The following is a 24,853-nucleotide window of genomic DNA, read 5'->3' as shown; positions in this document are numbered from 1 at the left end:
TGATGAAACCTGTTTGGTCACAGTTAATGAGTTTCATCATAAAGGGTTGGAGCCTACGTGCAAGAAGCTTAGCGTAAATTTTTATATCAGCATTTAAAAGGGATAGGGGTCTATAATTGGCACATTCAGAAGGGTCTTTATCTTTTTTTAACAACAGTGAAATGATAGCTACATTCACATCTCTAGAGAACGCGCCTCTCTCCAAGGAGGCCTGAATCATATCAAGAAATAAGGGTCCCAGACTATGCCAGAAAGTTGTGTAAAATTCTGGGGGGATCCCGTCCAGGCCAGGAGATTTGCCCTTGTGCATATCGTCAGCTGCAGCCTTAAGCTCGTTTAGAGTGATAGGGGCGTTTAAACTTGGGGAGCCATCGTCTGTCATTTTAGGTAGCTGGATGGAACTCAAGAAGTTGTTGCATGAGTCTTCATCGTGAGAAACCTCTGAGTTATATAAGTCAGCATAGAAACTGCGAAAGCAGGCATTAATCTCAGAGGGATCTGTTAACAAATGCCCGTCTTCTGATCTAATGGAGGTGATGTCAGCGAAATGTTCATTAGCCTTCAGCCTCAGTGAGAGCAAGTGACTGGGTCTAGCGCCATTAAAATAATATGTTTGCCGTGTTCTATGGATCAAGAATTCAGCACGCCGTTTGAGAATAGCATTAATGTCTTTTTTCACCAAGTCATACTGTAATGCAATCTGATCGTCAAAATTTTGTTGTAATAAGTTATCCAATGTTGAAAGTTTGTGCTCCAGCTGAGTCAGCCTGGAAGAGCGGGCTTTCCTCAAATTAGATGCATAAAGTGTAGCATTACTTCTAATAAAACCCTTAACTGCGTCCCAGAGTATTCTTGGGTCATTGACTGACCCCTTGTTTATATCGATGAATTCGCTAAGTTGAGCCATGAACTGAGTTCTAAATGACTTGTCACGAAGTAAGGTAGTATTAAAACGCCATTTAGGAGCTCGCAATGGGGAAGACCGAATCAGGGCAAGAACAACTACAGCCTTGTGATCTGAAAGAGTGACTGGCAGAAGAGAGACCTCCATAATTTTTTGGAACAAGCCTCTAGAAGCAAAAACAAAATCAATCCGTGAAAAGGACTTGTGTCTTGCTGAGAGGTGGGTAAAATCTCTGGAAGTAGGGTGCATCAAACGCCATAAATCCACCACTCCAATGTTATTTGACCAAGATCGCAAGGCATCAGAACACTGCTTTTGATCTCTGTTTTCAGATTGACCGGATCTATCTAAAGAGTGGTCCCATACAGCATTAAAATCAGCACCTATGATTAGCTTGAAGTCAGGAAGATCAAGTAGAATTTTAGTTATCTGTTCATAAAATTGTGAGTCAAAGGAATTAGGAGCATAAAGCGATACAAGTGCAATGTTCGTGTTTTCTATATGAATTTTGACAATAGTTATTCTGCCTTTATTGTCAGACCATGTATCCAGCAATTTAAAGCGCAAATTGCGACGGCAGATAATTGCAACACTTTTGGTTTTGTTGGTGGCAGAAGAATGAGCAAGTATCCGGAAAAATCTATTAGATAAACGGTTCACATCACGACTAACCAGATGAGTTTCCTGTAGCATAGCAAAATGAGCGCCTTGTTTGCGGAGGAGTTCGAAAATAGCAACTCTTTTCACTGGATTATTTAAACCCCTTGTATTAAGACTCAGGACTTTCAACTGGAAACCATCACCCATTACAATATATAAACAGAGGTAAAAGGAGGGCAGCGTAATCGAAGGCTATGGATATGAATCTCAGGCAGGGAAAGTAAAGGGGCAAGGAAGAACCTCTGGACCTGCAATAACTCAATAACATCTGAACAATAAAAATAGAAACATAAAACAAGGAGAAGACAAGAACACCCATGTCTACAACTCCTATAGGAAGAAATAGATAAGCTAGTCTCCACCAAAACTTCAAAACCACAAGGTGGTGTCAAAGTCACTACTTAAACTAGCTTAAAAATGAAAAGGCTTCCTTAATGAGTAAAAACAAACATCACCAGGAGATGGCCAACTCCCCCGCCCAGATGGCTGCATAATTTGGGGAAGGAAAAAAAAAAAAAACACAACAAAAAGCGCATGACCCATCACTCCACCACCACGCTGAAAGTTAAGGGGTGCAATTAGAAATATCAACCACGAATGATAAAGGGGGAAGAAGATATAAAGAAAAAATAAATAAATACATAAATAAAAATAATAATAATAAAATTAAATAAATAAACAAACAAATAAAATAAAATAAAAATAAGGGGGGGGGGGGGGGGGGGTTAACTGATGTGATGTGTGGGGAGCAGGGCATTGGAGTTAAATGTCTGACTCACCAGCTGTCAGAAGTACAATGAAAGGCAGAAAACGTGAAAAATACTGATCATATGTTACCGTCCAAAAATGTCTTTGCATCCTCTGGGTCCTTGAATGACTTCTGTACCCCATTTACCCTGAATGACAGCACGGCAGGGAAGATCATCTGGAAGCGGATGTTTCGCTTAATAAGCTCGGAGCAAACAGGGTTGAAAGCTCTGCGTGCAGACCGGACCAGCGGCGGGATATCGGGGGCGAAGCGAATAGGTTGGTCGTCATGTTGGATGGATCCTTTGCGTCTTGCCGCGGACAATATCATGGAGACATCTCTGGAACGATGGATCTTGACAATGACCGGGCGAGGGCGACCTTCCAAAGGCGGCCCGAGACCTCGGTGTGCGCGGTCGATTGTAATGGACTCGACCGGGAGCTCCAACACTTTGGGAATGAAACTTTCAAAGAAACGAACCGGGTCACCGCCTTCAGTCGACTCCTTTAGGTTTAAGATCCTGATATTGTCTCGTCGGGAGCGACCCTCTAAGTCTGTGACTTTAGTTGTCAGCTCGGCATTTACTTTCTCCATCGCGGTTAGTTTCCTCTTCAGCGGAGTAACGTCGTCCTCCAAGGCGGAGACACGGGCCTCGTATTCGGTCTGGCGTGCCGTGAGGGACTCGGTAGATGCTGCGACCTCATCAATGCGTTTCAGCATGCTGTCAACTTTTTCCTCCAGTAGCGATTCAAAGCTGGTGAAGACCCGCTGGATCATAGTTTGCGTCCGCTTGCCTTCCTCGGCAACGACAGTAGCAATGTGTTTAAGCAGCGCTTCAGTAGAAAACTCCGGCAACGAGCTTTTAGCGGTAGCATCATGCTCGGTGTTAGCGTTAGCCTCGCCCGAGTCAACAGGCTCTCCTGCCGTGTCCCGGGACTGGTCAACTTTTTGTTGTTTTGCAGACTTTGGCATTGTGGAGTGAAGTTAAGAGGACACTTTGACACGTTTCTATGCTGGTTCAGCTGGTGAAAGATAATTTGCTGGGTACTGAACGGGGGAGAGACCACGCCACGCTGCTGCTCGCTACCGCACCATACCGGAAGCCTTGTGAGGATGAATCTTAATGTTTCTGGTGAATTTATTACAGTGTGTTTCCTGACCTCTTGTTCACAGGATACAACTTAATCCATAGGCCACAGTGCCATGACATTTAATCTGGACATTCATGGTCCTTAGATCACTCTGTGAGTTCGATCTGATAACCTGCTTTGGGGGGGAAAAAAATCGCCTTTGCACATGATATCTCATAATGTGCAGACTTGCTCAGCATCGGCTGAACTCACCATGATCACAGGGAGATACACCCGTTCTGATCTCAGAAATAACAAATGGATTTGATCTGCTGCATCTCTTTAACATGACAGGTAATTTACCAGCTACTGTATGTATTTAATAATTTATTCAAAGAGAAGAAAAGGTGCTATGGTCGGGTGAAGTTTTCTAGCACAGTTTATAAAATGCACGATAAAGGGAAGCAATCTTAAAGAATGAAAACTCCAGAAACCTTTAAACCTTGAAGAAAATATCCTTTGGAAATGACAGCTCATGATGTTAGTACATGTTGTGGAAATGCATGTGCCAATCTTTCTAGTGTCTTTATGTTTACAGTCAAAGAAATATTTCATCCCAACAGGATAAAACTGTCTTTTTGCTTACTCACCGCCAGTGCGGAGGTGGGACGCTGGAATATCCAATTAACCTTGAAATGTTTTGATCAGCAGAAATCTAAGTACAGAGGGAGAAAAAGGACGTAATCTAGAATATTATTGGAATGTCCACTTGGATGAAATACTGTACTTGACTCTGAGGGCACATGACACAGACCGGCCCTGCTCAGTAACTGTGTGACCTTAGATTGCAGCCCAGTTTTAGGGCGGCTCAGTGCACCCCGAGGACTAAACATTATTGAAATGTCAGCTTGGATGATCTGGATGCTGTTAAAACACATCATCTCAGTTTACAGTTAAGATACCTGGATTGTTTTTAGTGTTTGTGGTGGTCCGCTCCAGCTCAGCGTGATATACTGAGCCACTAACGCTGCCTGGGATTCTGCAGCTTATAGACTGTTTGTCATCTTGAGTGGAGTTTTCTTTTGGGTGGAGACATTTGTTTTGTAAGCCCCTGCAGCATTTCCTGTCTCTCCGGCACATTTTGTGTTTTTTCTCTTTCTCTTTTAGTTTTTATTGTTTGTACAGAGAGATAACTAAATAAAAAAGAGTGCTGAGTTGTTTGTGGTTGGGGAGATGTTTCCCAGAGGAGTTAGTCTTCTTAAAAGACAACTTAGTTTAGAGTGTATATTATAAAAGAGAAAACTCTTCTTGTTCTGTTGTACAAAACCCTTTTTTTTTAATCTCACCGTATCTATCATTTTACTGCCCCAGCTCTCATCTCTGATAAAAAATCTGGTAACGCTTTATATTAAGGTCCTTGTAATAACCATTAATTAACAAGTAATAAGGCCCTTGTAAGTCCTTACAAGATGCTTATTAACATTACTGTGTGTTTATAAGCCTATATAAGTGTTAATAATGGCATTATAATACAGCTAATAGCAGGCTATAAGAGATGTATAATAAGAACATTAATAAAAGCCTCATGAGTATCTTATAATTCTTCATAATAGCATTGCAAACACCCATAACCCACCCATTATGTCTTTGCCATGCCTTTATTAATCTTTTGTTTGCTTATTGATATTAAAATATACTTTATTGCTCATCTATTATTAGTTAACTATGCTCTTGTTAACAGTTGACTATGCTTTTTGCAGCTAAAGGGATCTAAAGCGAGAACAATGCCTTATAACTTGTTAATTAATGGTTATTACAAGGACCTTAATATAAAGCGTTACCAAAAATCTTGCTCAGGAATATTTGTTCTTTTTATCAAAACTCCAGTCTCACATCTAACCTTTAATCTATTGAATATTCGTTTTCTGACACTGATGATTTACAACTGGAAGGTTATTCTTGCTGTTGACCTTGCTGGCAGTCTGTCTGGACCAGAGGTCTGGCCCAAGGCCTAAAATGTAAATATAAAATGTAGTAACATTAGAAGATATGGTGGCCCTGAGAGCTCAACATACTGCAAAATACTCAGCAATGTGACAACTCCAGTGCAGCATTTAGAAAACATCTTCAACTTGACGACACCTGGAAACATGAAATTGCCGGCAGATTTAGAAGAAGCTAACAACAAAACGGAAACTTTTTCGAGGGGACATTTAAAAGTGTTGCACTGTCTGGGACTCGCAGGACGTGTTGCTGTTCATGGATAATAAAGTTATCTGATATTATTGCAGATATCTGCTTTTAAGCTAGCGTGGGCATTTTTGCTGATTATATCTGAATAATGCAATGAAAATGCTCAACTTCAATAACTTCATAATCCACAAATCATGGCAACAACAATGCTGCTTTCCAAATCACATCATTTTTCTTTTTACTTTTATTACCTTACAAACATACTGTTGCATGCAGTATGCATAGACTACTTTGAAAACATTGGGCCTGGAACTTTGACCCTCCTGCTCATACATCCGTCACAGTCCATCAATGTGTTCTCATGTGTCTGTGCTCTCTCTGTGGCTCAGTTGATGCAACTGATCTTTTGCTGTGCAGAGGATTGTGGGTCAGTATTGCCAGGAAAGCTGGCTGACTTGCACACTGCAAAATGTGACTGGCTGCAGTATAACATCCTGGTATTTTTGGCATATTGCATTTCACATACTATGTATCAGGACATACTTAATCCTTTTCTGGCATACTAAATATTAATAGTATGAGTATTAGATTGCACCTCAAGCATGCTCAAGTCATGTGCATCACTTTTGAGTTCCACTGGAAGCTTTTTTCAGCACCTTTTCTAAATGCTGCACATGAGCTGTTAAATTGCTGAAGGTGTTTCTTCATTTGCTCGTGGTGTGACTATTTGCATGTGTTTTCTTAATTTGTAGTGTGTTCAGCTCTCAGGGCTGCTGTAAGAAGAGGACATCACTGGAACACAACTTGGAACAGCTTGTTGGCATTTCAGTAATGTTGGCTTGCAGTACTGAGGCCACCGCCGACCAGACAACATGAAAACACAGCGGGTTGGTGAGTTACCAACTCGCCGCCTCTTCTCTCCATTATAAGACAATGAAATATTTGGAAAGCATGAGAGGAAATTAATATGGTAGATTTTGTAATGATTAAGAAATATGTAGTTCAGTAGGTTATGAAATCAACATGAATGATGAGTAACACATTATATCAAACTGTTACTGGTTATGCGATGTGTTTGCACAATCACAGAGATAAGAAGAGAAAAGCGACACTTTATCGACACAACCCGCCATGTAACTGCATTCTGGTCTATTTCCTGCTCTTGTGCTTGTTAAATTTGATCTCAGTGGATTTCTCTCTGTGTGATTGTTTGTGCAAATGGGCATAAATGCACTCTTTCATTCTAAAGCACTGATGCCAAAATCAGCTGTTTACCCTTATTGTTTGGACCAAAACATTTTCTGCAGTGAAACGATAATTTAGCTATTGGAAATGGCTATTTTACGGCAGAGTTTAAACGTTTAAATGAGGGACTTTCTTTCCTGTATTGCATATTTATATTTGATAAGGAGATCTAGGTGGGGTTTATGGCAGGCTTGACTGTACATGTACTTTAACGAGCAGTTATTTTATGAACGCTTTGATTGCAGCAATGTGACAAGTAGAAACAAATTCTGGGATCCACAGTGATGTTACTGAATTAAACTAAGCTTCCCCTTTCTTTACAAGAATTAAAGATGTGAGGCTATTTACTTCTGTTTTTTCTATTATCAAATGACACAGAGGTAGAAAAATATAAATATACACATTGCCTTTTCTCATAAACACTTCCTCTCTTCTGACACCGCATTATGCAAACACACACACACACACACACACACACACACACACACACACACACTTCATGTTCATTCAGTTTGGAGCCGCCCAATTTCCCGTATATCTGTCTCTTATACTTCTGAACTTGTAAGAACCTTCAAGGATGTTTGCTGATGTGTGGGAACACAACAGCATCACACTGACGTCTGAGACAATCACGAGTCATCCAAAATATCTAAACCACAAACTGAAAGCGGGTGCACCAAAAAAACATTCACTGCACAGCCATTGTGCACAATTGTGCACACAGCAAAAGTTAGTATGGTAGGCAGTTTGAACCTCATATCATTCTATGTTACATTTGCTATAATTCTGGTCCCTCTTACATTCAGACTGATTTCCAGACACTCAGCAGGTTTGATAGGATTATGAAGTGCTGATCAAACTTGAATCAAGGTTCTGTTAATAGTTTTGCTATTTCTTGCGTCTTTCAAAAACATATTGTAGTGTATTGTTTTCCCTGTAATTTGACAAAGTTTGTGGTATTCGCCAAGGTTGTCCTGCTTAATGGACCAGGGAACGCCTCAAACTTGTACATGTCACTCAGAGCTCCATCACACACTACACTGCTTCGATTTGTTGGGGGTCATGTTTCGGGATGTGATGTTTCCCATATTTTAACCCTCTGAACAACATTTTAAACACTTTTCCAAGTACCCACAAGTGCTATAATTGGGTCTCCACATGCTATACATATTGACCATTTACATTTTTACAACCTCTACTTCCAACCCCCCCCGTCCTCTCCTCTCAGCTCTGTGTAAACAGATTTTCAGTGAATATTTGTTACGTGACAAGAGGAATCTCAGTAGAATCAATCATGGCTTCACAGTGAGGAGCATAATTCAATGTTTTTAACAGGATCTGGTTATTCCAAATGATTTCTTTGTGGTGACATTTCAAATGAGACATATAGAATAAAGTGATTTACAAAAATATCACAATAATGTTAACTTAGTTCATTTTAACTGAGCTACATTTTTAATCAAATCATTTTACTTGTACTTGAATAAACATATTTTAGAACTCTTTATATCCCTGGTTGTATGTTTTCAGCAGACAGTTGAATTATTCCACCTTTCAGTTATTTTTTAGGTTTGTTTAAAACCTGTCTGATCAACTGACTGCTGGTGTTTCCTGCTGGGCTTCTTTTACAGTCCCAGATCCCAAAGCAATTACCTTGGCGTGTACTGTACAATGTTGTTGTTACTATTAATGATGGCTGAAACTACAGAAATCAGAGTTGAGTTGTCAGAAGAAGTGAGGGCCACAAAAAAAGCTATTATTTTCCGGAACTGTCCTCAGGTTTCTACAATAGGTCCTCACAGAGATAGAAGTAGCAGCACACACATTTTGTATTAAGGTCAGTGTTGTCAGACAGCTTTTCAAAGAAACACAGAGCTCTGTTATGACCATCACCTGCCTCAGACAGTGAACCTTTCACTGGCCGACATACACTTACAGAGCAGACAACCCCTGTGCTGCAATGCAGTGATAACATTTCAATCACTGCTCTTACTGTGTGTGTGAGTCTAATGCTTCATTTTCCCTTCTGGTCTACATCAGCTGCTCGTGGGAATGGATGCTATTGTGAAACCTCGTAATGCAATAACAGCAGACAGCTGTAAAAAAAAAAGTCATAAAATATTTGATACCTTACAATAAAAGTTTAGATTGCATCATGTACTGATTTGGGTGCATGATGTAATATTATACAAATGGTATTCTGGGATTCATTTTTAAGAATATTGTAAAAAAAAATAAAAAATAAAAATCACTTTGAATAAAATACCAAACTGTGAAGTCACATTCAGATTATCTGATCCATTGCATGTTATGATGTTGGCACAAGGCATCCTGCCTGCTCACTCACTGTCACTCTGGGATCACATTCACTCCCTAATGAATTTGTGTTCTTGCAAACTGCATGACTCACTAACATGAAACTGATCCAACATGATTCTTTTTTTTATAGCCAGAACCCTTTTTGCAAATATCTCAAATGTCTCCATCACACAAACATCCCAGACAGGCAGCAACAAATGAAGTCAAGCAACCAGTTGCAACATGTTGCAAATGCTGCAAATCCTTGCACATATAGTGAGTATAAAACAAATTGTGCTTGATCCTGTGCACAGTTTACTTCATGTTTTCTGCCCATGATTTTTTTTTCATTTTAAGAGAAGCACCCTGAGCACCCACACGTGAAAGACGGTTTAGTGGCGGTTCCTGTTCGGCCTTTGTCACCTGCACAAAGAAAACAGCATCAGCGTTGCGACTGAAATATGCTGAGAATATTCTTTAGTCACAATATTTCAGTAGCATCAGCTTATATCATAAACTTTGCTCGATAAATGACTGACAGAAGTTGGTTTTGCAGTTGCCCAGCAACAGCAACGAGATACAGGCAACACTCTTGTCTGAGCTGACTTCTCAAAACAAAGCCAGAGTGGTTCAACAGGAACTTTGTATACAGTGTGTCCTGAATGATCAGGCCCCCTTGTTTTGTGATGATGCCCGAAGCTGCAAAGTAAAGGAAACAGACTGTAGCCCACTCATTGATTTGCATACTTAGATTGTGCAATCCAACGTATTTGTGTGTCTTCATCAGAGTCAACAGTAAAGTAAACTTACAGCAGGCATCATTGGATAATTTGTTGAACAGGATTTCAAATCTATTGGTGGAGATTCAAAAGTGGGAGTTGTCATTGTTTGAATGACTGAAGTTGACCAGGAAACAGTTTTATATTGAGCTAACTTGCTTGCTTGCCACTTCTGGCTTTGATAAAGAGCATAAAAGTAGGATTATTTGCCTTAGGTGGTACACATGGAAAGACTGTAATATATTGCTTGGAGAAAGCACTACCAGTTGTTGCTCTGCTTGTTTCAGTGTGTATGATATTTGGTATTTGGTGGGAAATTAACTTATTGGACAAAACAAAATCCTATCTATCTATCTATCTATCTATCTATCTATCTATCTATCTATCTATCTATCTATCTATCTATCTATCTATCTATCTATCTATCTATCTATCTATCTATCTATCTATCTATCTATCCATCCATCCATCCATCCATCCATCCATCCATCCATCCATCCATCCATCCATCCGTGTAATTGTTAATATCTTTCGTGCACTCACTGTATTGCAATTGACTCGTTTTTGTAAATTATCCTGTGGGAATAATTTTGTTTTAACTCAATCTCTCTTAAATTAAATTAATCCTCATTATATTATGGGACCTCCTGGAGCCACTGTATTGACCCCTGGAGGTCCCCAGGCCCCACTTTGGGGAACCGCATGTCTTTCATGCCTTGCTTTGCTTCTGTGTGTAAACAGATGCGCCCCCTGCAGGCCGCCTTCCCCCACTGCTCCTCCTCCTCCTCCTATACTCTGCTCTCTCTCCACGGCTCCTCATTCACTAGAAGATGGCGGACTGCGCTCCACTATTAGATGAGGAACTCTCGTCCTTTGTCTTCAATTACCTGACAGAAAACTCCGGCAGCCAGGTAAGATTCAGACCTCTTTGGATGCACCGAACCTTGGGCTTTGCAGAGCTGGGCGCGTCTTTGCACGTCGCCGGCCCTGGCGCACGCTACGCCCGGTTGATGCGAGGCTTTTGCCCGGCTTGTCAGCAGCATCTCCCAGGCACAGCGCGACCCGGTGTCTCGGTCTGCGTGCGTGTGTATGTGTGTGTGAATGTCTACTATGCCTTGACGTCTGGCTTTCACGTGTTTTTGGAGGAAATGTCATCAGCCATGGGCAATGAGGGAAGTTGATGGATTAAAATCGAATATATATTTTTGTGCTGGTGCTGGAAGCGGAGAGCAGCCGGTGTGCTGCTGCTTGGGGAGGATTATTTGGTATGCAGAGGGCGCTTTGGAAACTTTTTGACGCATTCTTGAGGGAAGTTTTAATTTCAGTGCCGGAGACTTGGACACGTGGTGCGCCTCTGAACGCATGGACTTAGCCTAAGGACTATTATGATATTATGACATTATGATGCTTATCCTCTGGCTTCAGGACTGCTTTGCTTTAAAAACTGTGTAAAGAAACGACGTGTATGGCTTTTTGTCGGTGCATTACTCGGCTGTTGTGATATATGCTTTATTGTTTATTTCTTCCGCAAAATCGAAGCGGTTGTTTAATAAAGTGTCTGTTTGAGTCAAAACTGCAATTCATCAGTGCTGTGTAATGTTATTTATCCACTCCATTATAAGCGGCTTGCCACAGCACCGTGAGCTTAACCGGGGCTCTGTGTGGTGGATGTCTGCAGGCTGGTCGGTGCGCTTCAAAGTTGACCAACTCTCGCCGATTATTCCTGTATTTTTTTCCCACATTGGCTAATTTATCAGCCGATGTTCTGCAAAGCAATGACATGCAGATGAGACCGTGGGTTTGGGTCATCTGACAAAGTTGGTGCGGTTCTACTGTCTCATAATCGTTTGCGTAATCGTTAGGCAACGGTTACAAAACGTTTGACTGGCTCACCCGATTGTTTGCGCTGATCGACTGTAAGTCAACGGATTCTTGCATGATGCTGTTGTGGAGGTCGTAAGAATTGATTTTGCACCGAATTTCAAGAAAATGTCCAAACTCCAAACTGCGTCCAGAAAACCGATACTTGTGGGATTACTTGCTTATTTACAATGCTGTATAACAATTAAACATAAATCGCCTTTTAAATGAATTAATTGGTTCTTTAATTGAATTCGGGATAAGGTCAACACACCAAGCAGCACTCATTAAAACAGTATGTGAACTTGTATAACTGGCTCTCCTGGTAATCCTAGAATAATCCCCTACTCAAGAACGCCGCGGAGGGCGGTAGCAAGAGGAGTTCAACAATTATAGAAGTTAAGATTTCATCATAATAAAGTGATGACCTGCAACTAAAATACATGCCGAATTTTCTAGCAGGAAGTACTCATTAACGGTAGCCCCTAGAGTGTGTGATGTTATATATTCATTGTTGCGTATTTGGAAGGAAACAATAAGTCACCAGATTTCTGAACCGGGTTTGGTGATGAATTCAAATTCTCACACGACAGATCGGAACCTATCAGATCTAATCTCCATCTCCCTCCCGGCTGGAGAGTGGCGCTTCCGAAATACGCACGGATCATTACGGAGCACGTAAACCCATAACACCGTCTGTCATTGGAATACAGGATCCCCGGTGCCACTGCATAACAGTGTGACGTAAGATTGCGTCGTGGTGATTTGTTTTTGCTGTGATTGCACGGTCATCGGAGGGTGTGATGGGGTGGGGGGGTTAGTGTGTGTGTGTGTGTGTGTGTGAGGAGGGGTGGGGGGGTGGGGGGGATCTGTCACAGCTGATTGGCAGCTTAAGCAGGTTAATTCAGTGTGTGGTGGGATCCAGAGAGACAGTGGGCTATTTATAACGTGCAGCAGTGACATGTGCCTCTTCATCACACACACACACACACACACACACACACACACACACACACACACACATACAGATGTATCGAAGTGGGAAATGAGATGAAATTGCCAGCATGTGGGAAAACATGCACCTAAACATCCCTTGATACAGTAGCTCTGTGACAACAAATCCCAGTTATCCCCTAATCCAAAGTGACATTCTGCATCAATTTGTTATCATTCACTATGGCACCACTCAACTATAACAAAGGCTACCTATAATATACATATATTGGATCATTATGCAATGGCTTTATCGTGTGTCATCATCGTGTTAGTATGTCCCATGATATCATCACAATATTCTAACAGGGACATGAATTATACTCATAAAATATTCAATATGGACCTTATTAATCTTATGATACTAAGCTGTTCTTATACCAACTTAATTATGGATATTATGTCATTCTGCTAAATTAATGTTAACAATGTTCTGGTTACTATTACCTCATGATGATATTAATCTTATAAAGATCCTACAATGTGCCTGCATGAAATTCATTATAGGTACAAACCAAAGGGAGGTCTGTGCAGCTGAACATTCAAACCGTGAGAACTTTATTTCAAATTCTAGTCAAGATCTCAAACAATATCAAATATGTCAGGCTGAGTTGTGAGGAAATATTTCCATTTGATGGAATGGTACGGTCATAAAAGTCTTGGGTTTGCATATTTCACTCAATGGAAACATGCTATAGTTACAGCAGAGAGCTGGAAGAAGCTGATGTGGAATGTAAAGGGCACCTACAGTCAGTGAGCAATAAGATGATTTTAACAACCTTAAAGCTGCCTAAAGGCAAACAAAAGGAGCAAACCATATGCAGCCATACAGAAACATGCATGCTCATATTTGCTGTAAAATCTGCAGCTCTGATGCTTGTGAATTGCTGCAAAGTCCTTGACTGACACAGGAAGAAAAACGAGTGCAGTTTGCACATTGTATCACTGCTGAACTTCTTTCTTCATGTTCAGCCTCGATAAGGTTATCTATTTTACAAACGCAGCATTAATATGTTAATATTTACTCAGGGTTATTAGGGCCGGCTGGTGGCTTTCTCTTGGTGCCTCTCTTGCTCTCTTTCCCTCAGTGTGTGTCAATGCAGCTCGCCCCTGCCGGCTGGTTATTGTATTACTACTCCATCCTCGTGACTGGAGTTACAGAACAGGCCTGCTGCAGTCATGTGAGTTGTAGTGGAGGGAGGGAGGGAGGGCGAGAGGGAGTGAGGGAGGCGTTACCCGTGACGTAGAAGAGTGACAGGCACTCCCTCCCCCTCCTCGTCCCCTAACATGTGACCGCTTCCTCTTCTCTCTCTCTTTCTCTCCCTCGCTGTTACACATACATACAGTAGACATGCTTACTGTATTTCCTCTCATATTTCCTCATTCACACGTTATCTCTTTTCTCTTTTCCTGTATTTCATTATATAATCAGATTAGGTGGGTTCATAACTCCAAACCTTTGGGCTGGTTTTGGTCGGTTTGTCAGCCAGATTACAGAAAAACTACTGGCCTGATTTTCATGAAACTTGGTAGAAGGCTGTAGCAAGGGCTAAGGAATAGCCCATTGAATTTGGGGTATGAATCATAGGGCAGATCCAAATTGTTTTTTGCTTTCACAGTGAAAATTTGAACCTGTTGCAAGTGATTTTTGGAAATGAGAATGCTCAGAATTGTTTGCTTTCCATCTGACCTGTTTGGCTAGAAATGACAAGAAAGGCTGCAGCAGTATGATTTTACTGGACACCTTGAACAAATTGCTTGGAAGGTCAGGGCTGATTGTTTGATGGATCGGCACACTCATCTTCACATTAACATAAAAATAGACCCAATTTCTTGATGATGTAAGTACCAAGGCACTTATATCTTCACAAGGGCCTGCAGGGGAGGAGATGGTGGTGGATTTCTTGTTTTTCTTAACTCGATAACGTCTTCGGTTTTGTAAATATTCTCTTTCAAAGTGATTATCACACCACAGTCCAAGCTCACTGACCACAGGCTCATGTAATGCCTCATTGGTTAGCCAATGTCTGTGAGGTTTTCAGCAGAGTGTCATCAGTGCGTCTGCTTTGTGCAACTCTTCATCTAAGTGAACACAGTTTCATATACTGCTGCGACCACATAAGTTAAACATAAGAAACTAAGAATATACAGCGCTTTCATGAAGCTACGCTGCAGATTGTTGAGTTAAAAGCAGAGATAAAGCATGTAAATCTAATCAGATGGATTATTGGTGAAACACCAATCAGGTTTTGAATCTTTTCCTTTTACAATAACAGCAGTCATTCTTCATTAAGTCAAGTCTGATGGTAACACAGTCATAGTCAGCTGTCCTCAGAGCTGCAGAAAGCTCTAAAGCTCATGTATTTTTGTCAAAAAGCTTCTATTTCAGGAATTATTTAAAGCTTGTTTCTGAAAGCAGGTGGACTCAAGGATCTATTTCAATGCTAATCATTGACTGGGTCTTTAGGGCCGGTCTGGGTCCATCCAGGGGATTGACTCCTGTAAGATCAGGCCGACTTAATGTCAGTCACCACATCCTGCTGTAACAGGACACAACCAGCCACGGGGCACATGCCTGTAAAATATTAGCCGGAGGTTGTCAGTTACTCTACTTTCAGCGTTGCAGTTAAAAAATGCTTCAAGACAAGTCACATGTAAATTAAAGCAAACATTTTAGTGTCTAATTTACATTTTCCTAGTTCCCATTTTTTTTAAAAAGCACATATTTACCTCTCTGATCACAAGACAGTTGGACAAACAAGCTACATGTGCTTTGAAATCACGTTTGACCTATGTTTATTCAGAATTTCTTTTCACATCTGGAAGTCAGGTAAAAATAGTTTCACCAGTTTCCTCACGGAGATCATAAAAGTTTTATACAACCGTGCATCCAGGTTATCTGCTCCACTACCTTTAGTCTTAAAAATGTTATCAGCAAAAGCAAGTCCAAAGAGCTGATGAATTCTGGGATGTAAAGCCACTACATCATGTGGCATTGACAACAGTAGCTTTCTATTTAAACCTTATCTCTTTTTTCAACTGCAGCTCTGCACACCCATTAAATTAGCACTTAATTGGAGGGGTGTGATAAAAAAAAACCCACAAATAAGAGAGCAGTCCCAGCTTCAGAGAGTAACAAGATGTGAGTTGGCGGTAGAAATAGATCAGTAATTGAAAAACTTTGGAAATACTTTCAGTAACACATTGTTCCTAGACATCAACAAATGACTCATTACTCCCATGTTTGCCTCCTCTGTGCCCCGAGTTACATGTTATTATCAAGTAAACTAATCAGCTCTCAAGTGTTTAAAATGTTAATTGCGTCTCTGAAACAACACCCACATGCACCAAATGGAAAACTTAATAAAGCTTAAAGCCATTACTGGTAGCTCTATAGAGCCTCATACTGTCAGTCAGCACTTTATCCTATAACCATGATGCCTCTGTGTGTTTGTGTATGTGTGTGTGTGTGTGTATGTGTGTGGGTGATCCTCGGCTATCGGGTGATCCTATCCACTTTCCGATCGGAAGTCACACAGTCCCTTACTGACCACATTTATCTTGATAGTGTGATGCTGCTGGGATAGACGGATGTACTTTTGTCAAGTTCTTCCAAGTTTTAAACCAACATTTATGACCTATAACTTTCTTTTTTTAGCCATAAGGCCGTAAAGTGCATCACTTTTTTATATAACCTGAATATTTTGTGCTTTCTATGCTGTTTCATGAATGGGTATTTATTTAAAGAGATTTTTGAGTTGGTTAACTCTTTATCGCCCACAGAAAGTTATGCTTTTATTTTCCTGTTTGGTAGCAAATGGTAACGTTAGTATTAAAAAAAAATGTCTCTTTATCCCGACATGAGACAGACAATCTGTGGAGAACATCATGTTCCTCCTCTTAATGCTCCGAATTGCATTGCAGTCCAACACGCTTGAACAAAAGCAACCAGTCGGAGCCAAATAGTCTCAAACGCACCTGCCAATCATGTCAATGATTGCTCATAAAAACTATCGTCAAACTGTCTGTGCTGATCCAATATGATGCAAGATTGAGTACTGCCTATTCATCACCTCAAAGAAGCTCATTTAAGTGGCTGTTTAGACGTAAGATGAGACAGTTTGTAACCTGGACGCCAATTGAAAACATTAGCAAATGTTCTCAGTAGAGCGGGGATGGCTTCAAGAGGAGATTTACGACCTTTTTATAGTGACCAACTATAAAAACAGAAATACAGTTGGGAAGTTAACTTGTGCAATGATGAAGAGAAGAAAACAAATAATTAAATTGGACACACCTTTTGTTTGTCATGTGATCCATGGGAAGAACAGTGCAGAGATATCTGAACAATGCACACCAACAAAGGAAGAAAGGGTGGATTACTCCCTTACTGTTAAATTTAGTGTTAAGGCTTCTGGTAGAAGCATGGCGGCCTGATGGTCAGACCAAAGAAGGCGGGGGTGGAATTGCAGAGATCATTTGCAAAAACAGATACACCTGTTTGATTTTTTTCCAAGATTGTGTTTTTCCAGACATTATCAATCCAATGGCTGTTTGGTTGTTTTGATAAGAAATCAATTTTTTTTTTTTTAGATTTAACCAAATCATGTATTTTCATTGTGCAATCAGGGACAATAAATCAAAATGGTGTTGGTTTATTCATTTAAAACATTGATTTTATCCCTTTTTGCAAAGGTTAATGAGATTATGAAGTATCTCTCATCATCTACATTGCTTTAAATGATTGATATGGTATATAAACCAGCCTTATAATGCGTCTGTACTTAGTCTGCAAGCAGCGAGGCGCATCACTTTCTTGATGGGACCCAATAAATCCGATTTAAATTGGACACTGACGGGGAAGAGTGAAGGATTCAGACAGCCAAGTAGGCAGGCAGACGGACAGGTGTATAAATAACAAGGCTTTGAAGTTCCACCACAGAGTGATGGATACAGGTGTTATTGGCAGTGACTGGGATTTGCACTGTGCCAGGGACAGACACATAGACTCTCTTTGCCTATATTCTACGTTTTCGTAACATTTTTTTTTTCCTGACTGTCCTGTTTTTTCTTTCAGCTTTTTATCTGTCATTCCCTGTTTTATCCCAAATCCGGCGCCATTATCTTTCTCTCTGTGTCTATTCTGTCCGTCTGAGTCGTGATGTGTAGTGCTGCAGTGCAATGTGTTCATCTTGCAGCCTTGCAGTGACTCACCTGTCCCTTCTGTCACTGTGTATCGGACACACACGCAGACTGTCACACACACTTGAGCACATGAGCATCGCTTACACAAGAATGTATATACAGTATATTGTACAGTATGTGTAGAAATATGCTTGAATGCACACATTGTGTTTATATTCCAGGCATGTATCTGCTGCTGGTAACATTGGATTATAACTATTTGTGGCTGTTTTACAGCATGCACGTTGTGTCATTGCATTTCCTCTTTGCAAAGATAAATGACAAAGTGTTGCATCAATGAAACAGATGCAGCTTTGCTCTACGATTGTCCCTAAAATTGGCTCTGGTCTGGCTAATGTCTCCTAACCACTGTGCTGTGGCAGCCTGGTGGTTACTGTGTTGCTGCACTAAGGTGCCTAGTGGATAACTGTGTGTGTTTAAGTGTAGTTCACCATTCATGTGTGTCTACGTGTGTTTGATCCTCATCGTGTGTGCGTGCGTCAGAGTCGGGCACTGGGAATATGGCTGCTTCCTCCCAAATCCCTCTGAGGTTCATCAAGCATCCGGCTTAGATGCTGACCCCCCCTCATGGGCCTGTGTTAGTGTGTGTGTGTGTATGAGGAACATAAACTACATGTGTGTGTTTCTGTGTGTCACATGTTTAAGCATGCTGTTGCTATAGCTAACATGCTAGCAGAGGCAGGTGAGGGGTCTCTCAATAATTAATTGCGTGGTGATTCGTCAGCTGTTCACTCAGACCTGCTTGGCATGGTTGGCTGCAGCTCACACACACACACACACACACACACACACACACACACACTCACACACTCGCATATTAGGTCTGCACAGGTCTGGATTAAACCAGAATCATGCTTTTCTCACTCAGAATTGAGATTTCAATTATCTCTCACCATTCTTCAGTAATCTCCTTGTTCTTATGAGATCCTTCCTGTTCTGCAGATGTAATGCATAAGGCTCCTGTTATTAATGTCAGTGCAGTCAGTCAAACTATTTGTGGCTGTTTTATAGCCTTGTTAGCTTCATCATCACCTAAAGTATCAGGTAGTTGTATCTATCTGTGCCATGCTGCAGTATAACAAGCTCCTAAGCTTTGACTTAATGTTACTCCTCTAGCTTCTTCCACATGATCTGTGTTCAGTTTGTCACATGGGGAAACAGCCTTATCATTTGTTGCTGCAGCTCAGGACTAATTAAAGGCTCTTGATTTGATGCATCAGATATCCCTGGTGATGCAAATTTGTTGCAGAATCGATTTAATTGAGATTGCATGAAGAAATGAAATGAAATTGCAGTTTAATATGATTTATTGTGCAGCTCATACAGGGCAGAACGTGACTAAAGATATAATGCCGATTCATTAAGCGCTTGCTACCAATCGTGGGTAGTTCTTATCGCTACGATCCACCCATTGATCACCATCGTGATAATGTGTCATTTACATTTTCTTTTTTAATCAGTTTTATCTTTCGTCTACCCTTTTAGCCTGGTTTCTTGCACTGGGATGGACAGGATTCAACATGGTTTAGGGCCAAACACAACATAATAATTCTTCATTAGATGTGTTTCCAGGAGTATGACTATATCAGGCTACACTTGAGCCTCGCTTCTGCTTCTTTTTAAACCTAATTTGGACCTACAAGTCTTATTTTGCAGCTTGGTTTCCAGCTATTTTTAATGAAGTGGTCGATTTTGACATTTTCGTGTCTAATGTGACTTTAACTCTCCACAGTAACTCAGTGAAATAAATGTCTACAGCACAAGGGAACAGGAGGAGTCAGAGGTCACCGTGTCAGCAAAAGATCAGTACAGGACAGGTCTTCATAGACTGGGAACTGCTTCAGAATTGCTAAATCCAGTTTGCATCCTATCTTGCATGCACACTGCAGGATTCTCCAAACACTTCTTCTTCCCCTGAGGTGGAGCAGCAGAGCAGCACTCAACCGTGCAAAGTGTCCAACACGCACAATGGCTTCATTGCGTGTGTTATAGTGGGAGACAGAGAGAACAGATATGGTTAGAGAGAAAGAAATGAGGGGAAGAAAAAAACCCAGTAGCACAAAAAAAGCGACGCCAGTGAGCTTTGAGTCTTATTAGGTATTCATCATCTGCCTTTTGCCGTCTTAATTTATATGAAAATCTATTCGGTTCGTCACCGTGTTCCAGGTTGTTGCTGCTCTCGCTGTGACTCAAACTGGAGTGGGATGAGAGGATGTAAATTTCTTCTCTCTCTCTCTCTTGCTCTCTCTCTCTCTCTCTCTTTTAATACAGATTATATACTTTACAGTCAGTACTGTGATTCACTCTTATCATCCCCTCATCAAATTTTCTCCCTGCTCTCCTCTTTTCTTATGCTTCTTATCTTTTATCACATTCAGACACTCAGCAGACCACAGAGAATTTATCGTTTTGGTTATTTATAGTCAAATCGTCATTTATATACCATTTAACCTGGCGGTGAGATTTGGAAAATGCTTCTATAACTAGGACCACGTGGGCTTCGTAGCATTATTCCAGTATCTGGTTGGTTTTTGAGTTTTTGGGCATCAAGCACAATGCTCAAAATGACAATCATGAAATATGAAGTTAGGCCCAGTAGGATGCATGATAATCTGTTTGTGTTCTGCAGCCTTTCCTTATACCTCAAGATGTTGTTGGTCTTATGACCAGCACGCTTTTGATGTCTTTGTTTTGCTTCTGTGCAAACATTGTCATTCAGGTTGTCTTTGCTTTAAAAAAATCAGCATATTGACTGTGTGCTTTCTGTTTGTTATGAGTTTTTGCTTCAGAGAATCGATGAAGTGGCCTTGCGTTGTGTTAAGACTCTTCTATGCTTGCAGGCTGACATGAGGCGCAGGTTGAGTGTGCACATATTTGACTGATGCATGTGCCCCCATTTGAATTCCTCCTTGTGTCTCAGGTGTTTTTCCTTTTATCCAAGCATGCATGTTGACATTTGTGTGCAGATGTGTGTGTGTGTATCTGTCCTTAGCTAACCTTTACTAGCAATTTGTATTCATCACAGGGACCATGTTGCTATATTGATAGTGTCAACATGAGCGTGAGGCTGTTTGCCATCCCCTGCGCGTACACACACCAGCACACATACAGGCAGCAGCTTTGTACAACACCTGAGGGAGATAGGAAGGGTTGAAGGAGAGGGAATCCAATCTCACCCAGCAGCTCAGGGCTTTGTAGGGAAGTATGTGGAGGCCCAGCGGCCGCCGAGCTAGCTGGCTGCCCTATTTCTTTAAAGCTCTCCTCCTCCGTTACCTGATTTATCACGGGGGCAGCCACCAGGGAAATGTCTTATTTTAAAGCAGAAAGAGCGTACTGAGGGCTGTGTCTCTTTCTGAAATCTGACAAGATGAGAGGCCGATGAGATGAGAGGGATGCTGATACCACAGCGAGATGTCACCGCGGTGCAGAGCCTGATTAGCCATCTCTCCACATCTGTACAAGAAGTGGCATTTAGAGATAATCGAAGTGGGAGGGGTCGGATGTTGGGAACCAGGGGATTGCACGGTGTGGAAATTGGAATTAAACCTCTATGTTTCTGCTAATATAATTAATATTATTTAAAAGTGATTGTATTTTAGAAAATGTGATTTCTGATGCCTACTCAACTTTTTACAAATTGTGTCTGTATCAAGGCATGACTGATACTGCAAAAAAGACAGCATTTATGATGGTTATGGTATACATTTTATAGATGTTGAATTTTTTTCAAAACGGGTTCATATTAAAGCTGGAACAATAAGGTTCTGATGTTGTCCGCAGCTGTAAAAAGGGAATTTTTGAACTTATCTGCCACTGTAAAAAGTAGGGCTTGTTCATGGTCTACTACAGTTAAAGAATTGGACTTTGACACTTTCTGCTGTTGTTGAAATTGGGACTTTGACGCTGTGCAACACTGTAATAAAACCTGGGAGATGAATGAGAGTTGTGTGCGGGCTGGAGGTGTAAATGCTGCTCTGATATTGGTTTGGGCTCCATCACAGCCCACAATGTAGGTCTCTCTCTCTCTCTCACTCTCTCTCTCTCTCTCTCTTCCTCTCTCTCTCTCTCTCTCTCTCTCTCTCTCTCTCTCTCTCTCTCTCCTTGACACTTTGCCAGTGTTTTGGCTGGGGCTCGCCCCGACTTAGCCGTCAGACAGATCGAGTTGTAAAGATGTCTGGACCATGAATGGGCAAGCACCCAACTGCACAAACACATCATTACTCCCCTGACACAAACACTATAGACTGCTGGACCCGAAGAGGCGACACACACACACACACACACACACACACATATATATATATATATATATATCCTGTAGGGCTGCCAACCAAAATGTATATACCACTATGTCTTTTCCCTCCCAATAATCCACTGGTGAGCAGGATTATTGTATGTGATTATGACTCAAGGTTAGGGATTACATGGTGCATTCATGGGTTATGCAGAGTTTCGAAACAGTTCTTCTGCTGGGCCTGACTGAAGTAATGCAGCAGCAGGGATCTGACTTATTGCAAGATTTGGCCGTACTCTGCAAGTATTAGTAGTACACCCATACACATATTCATCTTTCTAGAAGCATCAGCACTAACGGTTGCAAAATTATTGCAGGAGGAGGCACACATAGTGGTAGTATTTTTTTTGCAGAAGCAATAATTGTACTACTTCTCATGCTGGTGATATTGGTGATATTAGTAGTAGGAGTCTTCCTCCAGGAGGTAAGCTACTGTCAGAGGTAAATGTTTTAAAAGACATTTGTAGTAGTAATAGTGGTAAAACTGTGGATTTAGAAGAAGTAGTAGTAGTGGGGGTTGTTGTAGTAGCAATAAAAGAAGTCCCACTAGTATAAGTGGTGGTAGTTGCTGTTCAAGTAGCTGAAGTAATAATCATCATGTGGCAGTTAAGCAGGCCTGTTTATAGTCTCAACACAATGACGGTTGGTTTATCTACTGTAGCCTACACAACTGCACCCTCCACTGTGTGTGTGTGTGTGTGTTAGAGGTGGGTTCATGTGTGTGTGTATGGGATCTCAAGGGCACTGGTGTAAATGAGATAAAAGGTTAAAGGAAATTTCCATGGCATGGTGTGTACGGGAGCATGAGGGCAAGCGGACACACACACACACACACACACACACACATAAATGCCAGCATGGCATATAGCCGTGGCAACCAGGTGCCAGGGGAAGGCAAGCACAGACTGGTTGTGAACATGCACTTTTACACACAAATACACTTGCGTAGCTTAGCTACAAACCCAGCCTCTCATTCAGTACAAGTTTATATGATATGATTCAATGCAGTGGCACACACACACACACACACACACACTGAGCTCCTCTCCTCTTCCATTACTCTACTTTAAAAGCCATTTGTTGTTATTTTTAGATGTTGTTGCTTCCTCAGATAAAACGCACATTAATGTGTGCTTCTTCATTTGTGTGTGTGTGTGTGTGTGTGTGTGTGTGTGTGTGTGTTTGGCTGAGAGTACGTTATAAATAGTCTTCTTGGCACAGACCTGCACTCATCACTGTCACATCACACACATTTAACCTGTGTGTGACCTCTGGTTTAAACATAATTACTGTACGGTGGGTCTCGATAGTCGGAGCACTCAATCACAGCTGGAAGCACAAACCCGGATTCTGCAACCTACAAAGTAAGGTTATCAATTACAAATCTTGCAGTAACTTAGTAACTGCAGACTAATGTAATAACTCATGGGATCCTAATAAATTGCCCTCTGTAGGAGTCCAAAATGCAATAACGCTGATATTGTGATATATTCTCCTGATAATGTGATGTAATTTCACTGATAATTCGTAATGATAAACACATTAGGGTGGGGTTGGCTTGCAGTGATGGGCTCAGGCGGCTCTGCAGGGTTTTAGTGATGGAAAGTTTAGAGGGTGTGTGTGTGTTGTGTGTGTGTTGTGTTTGAGAGTGTGAGTCATGTGTGGGTTGAAAGCAAGCAGCAGGCTTCTACCTGCATAGAGCAGAGAGAGTGAGGGGAGGTGGTGAGGCCTTTGGGATGCATATACACACACACACACACACACACACCACACAGACAGGAGGGTTAGTGTCCGTGCCATATATGGCGTGTGTATACATGTTTCCAGTTAAACTATAGCTTGTTTCTAACGGGTAACTTTCCACTGTCACTGCTCCCTCCGGCCTCCCTTTGCGTGTCTTTTTATTTCTTCTTCTTCCTCTTTATATCCGTCATGATTTTCTTTTTCTCTCCATTCATCTCTCTCCTCTCTCTCAACCTCTCTCTCTCAACCTCTCTCTCAACTCTCTCTCTCTCTCTCTCTCTCTCTCTCTCCTCTCTCTCTCTCTCTCTCTCTCTCTCTCTCTCTCTCTCTCTCTCTCTCTCTCTCTCTCTCCTCAACCTCTCTCATGCTCTCTCTCTCTCGTTCGCTCATTGACCTACTTCCCAAGGCTGCTCAGGCTTGCGTGGACCATGGTGCTCAGTGCTACGGTGATATGGCATTACACACACACACACACACACACACACACACACACACACACACACACACACACACACACACACACACACACACACACAAACACACACACACACACTATATACTATATATATATGCATGACGCTTACACATACATATTTACAGCTACATGCACGTGGAAGCATCCATAGCATGCATGCTGAGTGACGACCTGCTTCCTGGGTGTTGAGTAATTAACCAAAGGCTCAGCAATTAGATGCCTTTCTCTTTATAGTAACAGTTTTGGCATGGAAATATGGTTGCAATATTCTAACATTGATGTTAATTACGCAAATGTACATACATTTTAAACCGCAAGGAACTGAATTCCAGACCAAATCCAATTTTGAATTCATAAATGATCAACCAGCCTAATATATCATTCAA

The 24,853-nt window shown here is 41.3% G+C and overlaps 1 protein-coding gene across 1 annotated transcript in view; it reads left to right on the top strand.

Moving 5' to 3' along the window:
- Positions 1 to 10,717: 10,717 nt before the first annotated feature.
- The window catches only part of ppargc1b (peroxisome proliferator-activated receptor gamma, coactivator 1 beta), a 101,895-nt gene continuing 87,759 nt past the window's right edge, over positions 10,718 to 24,853 (top strand). Inside the window, exon 1 of the mRNA XM_059345581.1 lies at positions 10,718 to 10,808. Within this exon, the coding sequence (XP_059201564.1) occupies positions 10,728 to 10,808 (81 nt within the window). The 5' untranslated portion in view covers positions 10,718 to 10,727. The remainder of the gene's footprint in view (positions 10,809 to 24,853) is intronic.

Source organism: Centropristis striata, chromosome 12 (assembly GCF_030273125.1).
Source record: "Centropristis striata isolate RG_2023a ecotype Rhode Island chromosome 12, C.striata_1.0, whole genome shotgun sequence".
Taxonomy (NCBI): domain Eukaryota; kingdom Metazoa; phylum Chordata; class Actinopteri; order Perciformes; family Serranidae; genus Centropristis; species Centropristis striata.
Note: the sequence above shows the minus strand (reverse complement) of the source record. Positions and strands in the feature narration are given on the sequence as shown.